General features: G+C 45.9%; 1 protein-coding gene across 1 annotated transcript; it reads left to right on the plus strand.

Annotated features, from left to right (window-relative positions):
- Positions 1 to 1558: 1558 nt before the first annotated feature.
- Positions 1559 to 4146, plus strand: PPTG_06929 (hypothetical protein; the record flags this gene model as incomplete). Its single annotated transcript, XM_008900980.1, has 6 exons — positions 1559 to 1725; positions 2091 to 2238; positions 2364 to 2397; positions 3095 to 3423; positions 3747 to 3924; positions 3968 to 4146. The coding sequence occupies 6 exons, from the start codon at positions 1559 to 1561 to the stop codon at positions 4144 to 4146; spliced, it is 1035 nt and encodes a 344-aa protein (XP_008899228.1).
- Positions 4147 to 4632: the final 486 nt, after the last annotated feature.

The raw sequence follows: 4632 nt of genomic DNA on the forward strand, positions 1-4632 counted from the left end.
AAGAAATAAAAATTGCAAAATTCAAACCTCATTTATCCACTCAAGCATTCGATCTTCGTCGCAATACGCTTTTTTTGGACGATGAGTATAGCTTGCGTGCGGTAGTTTCTGTTGGCCATTAGCTCTTGGTGCACTGGTCCATTCCGTGCCCCTCCAAAGACGACAAACGGAAGGAGTTTTTTTTCCGTTGCCGAGGCACAAAGGAAGACCGAAGCACGAAACGAGTTTTCCGACATTCCTATAGTTAAAAAGAGTAAATAAATTAATGAAATAGTAAAACAAAAAGGTTAAAAAGTATCTAATTCAATAAAGTTACCTTGGGTGGCGTCGACATTTTTAGCTCCAACGAACTCAATCGTCCGCTTCGGCCCCATATCAATGTATATTGACGTCTGGTCCATGTTAAACACCGACTCGTACTTGTTTGGCCCCTTGATGCCTGAAAGTAGGCCGGCCATCTCCAGATTGTACTGAATGGTTCTTGAAAAATGATCCGCCACACCCTAATAATTTAAATAACAACGTTATTAAAAAATATTTTGATGATCTCACAACAATGTACCTGCAATTCCGAGCGCTTTTTGGTGCCTCTGTGGGTAATAACTCGTACTGAGAGACGATTGCGAAGGCGAAACCGTCTTATAGCAGCCACAGCAGCATCTAACGATCTTCCAGTAAGATACCGGGGCTCAAAGCGGACAGCCATGAGCAGTAGACACTGGCTTGTTACACCTATTCAGTTTAATTTTTAAAATTAACAATATTGCATGCCAGTAATTATTTATGCCACTTACACATTGACTTGTTCTTCCGCATATCGGTAAACCACTCAAGAAGACTACAAATTTGTTAGTTTTAATTAACAATTATAAATTGTTAAAATAAAACACATACCGAGATTCTAGTCCGGGAAATCGTAATTTCACACCCCTCTTGACCTTGCTTATCTTTTTTTTCTTTCTGTTTACGCCTTGAGCGTCTTTAATTCGACCCTCCTCCTTGGCCCAGCGCCACAATGTCACACGGTGAACACCGTACTTGGCAGCCAGCGCCTCTGTGGCTTCACCCGCAGCTCGGACTTCCAGCACAGCCTATAAATGCACATATTGGAAACTAAAAATACATTTTCATCTACTGCGGAATGACACTTGCTTACCTCTCGCCGTTCTTGGTTGGTGCACTGGGCTTTGGTTCGCATTAAGACGCTCAAATCCAAAATGCGCGGGAAATTAAGATGGATGGCGCTGGTTGGTTTTGTGGCATCCGATCTACGTTAAAATATTTACGACTTTTTACCTTTTTACAAATTTACTTGGAGGTAACATTTTACAAAGTTGCGTTTTATTCGTCGAATCCGGTAGTTTACGTCAAATCGTTGGCGTCCGACCCTTATCTTTTATCGGAAATGGTTTATTCCGCATCCTCATTTGACTGAACTTCACTATACTAAGCCTTTCCATCAACTTCTATTAAGAAATCGTAAGGCGTTACCGCCTACGATATCCACAGCCTCCCATTGGCTGGATCAATTCAGAAAAACGCATCGAACGTAGGCAAAATGAGTGATGGGAGTTCGCAACCCACGGGTGGTGCAGCAAGCGATGTAGAAGCAATACACGATGCCGGCGTGTCCAAACGCACCAGAGTGAAGTATAAGAGCAGTCTGAACGGTATCAAGAGATGGATTGTGAAGGAGCTCTCCAAGGAAGATGCTAACACCGGCAGGTTCTTTGAGGAGCACGACGAACTTGTTCTAACGGAGTTTACTCCTGCTTTTTTTTAGCGTTTCCTGGTATACAAACGCAGTTCTGTCAAAACTGCCACTTTAAGTGGATACTGGAGTGCTATTAAGAACCTGCATCGTGTAAAACGCCTTGCGTCACCGACTGAATATGGAGACGGAATGAAACAACTTTTTTCCGGTTGAAACGAATTGAGGCGGATAATGACCAGACCAGTACTCCTAAGTCATCGGGCAAGCGGCCTTTGACGTACTCACGCTACAGTGAGTTGTGTCTGGAGACTCTGAACATTAATGATGGCGGGTTCTCTCATCTCTTTTTAACTTCACAGTGGAGCCTGATGTGCAGGTCTATGTCAGTACAAACACTTCAGACTCAGCATCTATTGGCAAAAGACGACAGCGTTGGTGTCGTATTGGTCAAGACCAAGACGAACCAAGAAGGTTCGGGACCACGTGACCCGCGTCACTTGTACGCGAATCCATTAAGTCCGTCGGTGTGCTGGATAACTACCCTGGCAGTCTATCTTGCGTGTCATCTTCGGCTGGAACCTGGAGCACATTTTCCAGGATCCGACCAGAAACTACGTTTTTGGCAAGATTTTAACTGGGTGTTGAAAAGAGATGGTTCTGCCAAAAGTTACGGCACCCACTCAGTACGTAAAGGGGTAGCAACATTTGCGTGCGGAGGAAAAACTGGTGGGCCGTCTATAGTAAGTGTTTGTCTTCGTTGTGGTTGGAGTATTGGTGGTGTTCAAGATCGCTACTTCCATTACAAAGCTGCTGGTGATCAGCTCTTGGGGCGAGTAGTGGTTGGCCTTCCCGTAAATAATTCAAAATGTTCGGCATTACCTCCTCATGTTGGTGATACCTCCAACAATTTTGTGACATCGTGTGTGAGGACAATGTTTCCTAGTCTGTGTGGTGAGGTCAATATGATGGGAATATTACAGTTATGCCTCGCTAGTGGCCGGGGAGCCCGGCATATTGTCCCGCAGAGTAGAGCCAAAAACCTTCATAGATAAATATCCTCTTCGGTAGCAACCGTCAGTAAACTAGCAAATATAGATATTTTAAGAAAGCAGTCCCTTATACCTGCAAAACCCGATCATGAAAGTAGTACCGTGAATCAGGGAGAATAAGTACATGTACTTATTCTCCCTGATTCACGGTACCGTCGGTCACTCATTCGAAAGTGTGAAGGCGAAAGCGAGTCGTTGACGAGGTATGCAACGGAGGTTAATGACCCTACGCTCAGCTGGACGTCTTCCGCTCTTTGTCACAAGATGGCTGCAAAGTTGGATTGAGTGGTTTAGAAAAAATGCTCAATACACCGGAAGGAACGTTTCTAAGACGTACGTCCGTTTTACAACATTGTAGCTAAGATGCGTCCGCAAAAGAACGGAGCGGGCGTGGACCACAAGAACGTGATCAACTACAATGATGTGAACGAGTTCTTCTGGAGAGACTCGTGCCTCCACTTCGACGAGTTCAATGTAGCAGAAGCCGTCAATGCGCGGGACTACAAGACGTTCAAGGAGCATTCTGACGTTCTTTCGCCTCTATTTCTCCCTTTTCGTCATGCTGCGCATACGGGTGGTCATCACATAAGAGATGACCATCAGCCTACCGCTCCAACCTGGACGACACCGACGGGTTCAAGTTCTACTCGAACTTTTCACGTCGGACATTAAGGACACCCATAACCACGTCTTTTACTCCATTTTCATGACGATTAGCGGCTCTCAAGATGGTGCTAGACGTGTGGATTGACGGCACTTGCATCTTCAGCCACCTTTATATGCCGTATGGGTATTCATCCGTCATGTGTGGCACACAGTGTTCTTCAGCCTCTTAACGGCCGTCAATGCTGCGCCGTGCAAGTCTGTGGGGTCGAGCGGCTTGCTTACGATGGCTCCGATCATCATCGTATCGATCGTTCAGATGTTCTTCCAATAGAAGTTCCATGGACTTATTTGAAGGTCGGCCTTACTGAGCTTGCTAGACGGTCTGTACGATTGGCCAGAGCTGGGGAGATTTCTTCTGCTACGGAGCGTTCTGGACGATCATCTTCGTGTGCAAGTTCATGTTCAACTCAGTTGATGGTCAAGCTTCTCATTGGACTCAGCGTGGAGATCTACAGCGTGGATGTTTCCGCGCCCAGCTGAAGAACGCATTATCGAGTCGGAGCACAACATTGCTTTTCTGACCGCTATGTGGCTCCAGTGGTTCTTGTGTTTATTTACGATTCTCAGATCTGGCTCGCTATCGCTCAGGCTATCGTCGGTGCCTGGATCGGATTCCGTCTCAAGATTGACCACTCGGCTCGCATCAAGGAGTTTGTGAAGCGCCTGCAGCAGGCCCCCAATTTCTTCCCCGCTATCGTCGAGCTCTGTTGCTCCTGATGCCAACAGCCGCCTACGCATTGAACTTATGCTTACGGAGGAGTGGATGGCGGGGAAGCTGCGAAAGTCTGCGTTTGCGAAGATGACGCCTGACCTTAAGTAAATGTACTTATTCTCTCTGATTCACGGTACTACTTGAGAGATAAAAAAAAATGGAGGTTAATGATCCTACGCTCAGCTGGACGTCTTCCGCCCCGTGAAGAAACCTTTATGCAGAGCGTACGTACCGTTGTGCATTGACTTTTTTCAGTTCTGGGACTAATGGAGGGTGTTGTTGAGTATGTCGGATAGGTTCCAAGATGTTTGATCCATTCGGCCAATGGTGTCAAGGCCGTCCACACGCTCAAATCGGTTTGATTGTCGCTACTCGTCGAGCCTCGAATCAAGTAGGAGAGGACAACGACGCACTTTTCGATACTGGTAAAACGATATATCAATATAACTCAAACTCAAAAACATTTTTGTATACGTACCAACTTGTAGATG

Source organism: Phytophthora parasitica (assembly GCF_000247585.1).
Source record: "Phytophthora parasitica INRA-310 unplaced genomic scaffold supercont2.10, whole genome shotgun sequence".
Classification (NCBI taxonomy): Eukaryota; Oomycota; class Peronosporomycetes; order Peronosporales; family Peronosporaceae; genus Phytophthora; species Phytophthora nicotianae.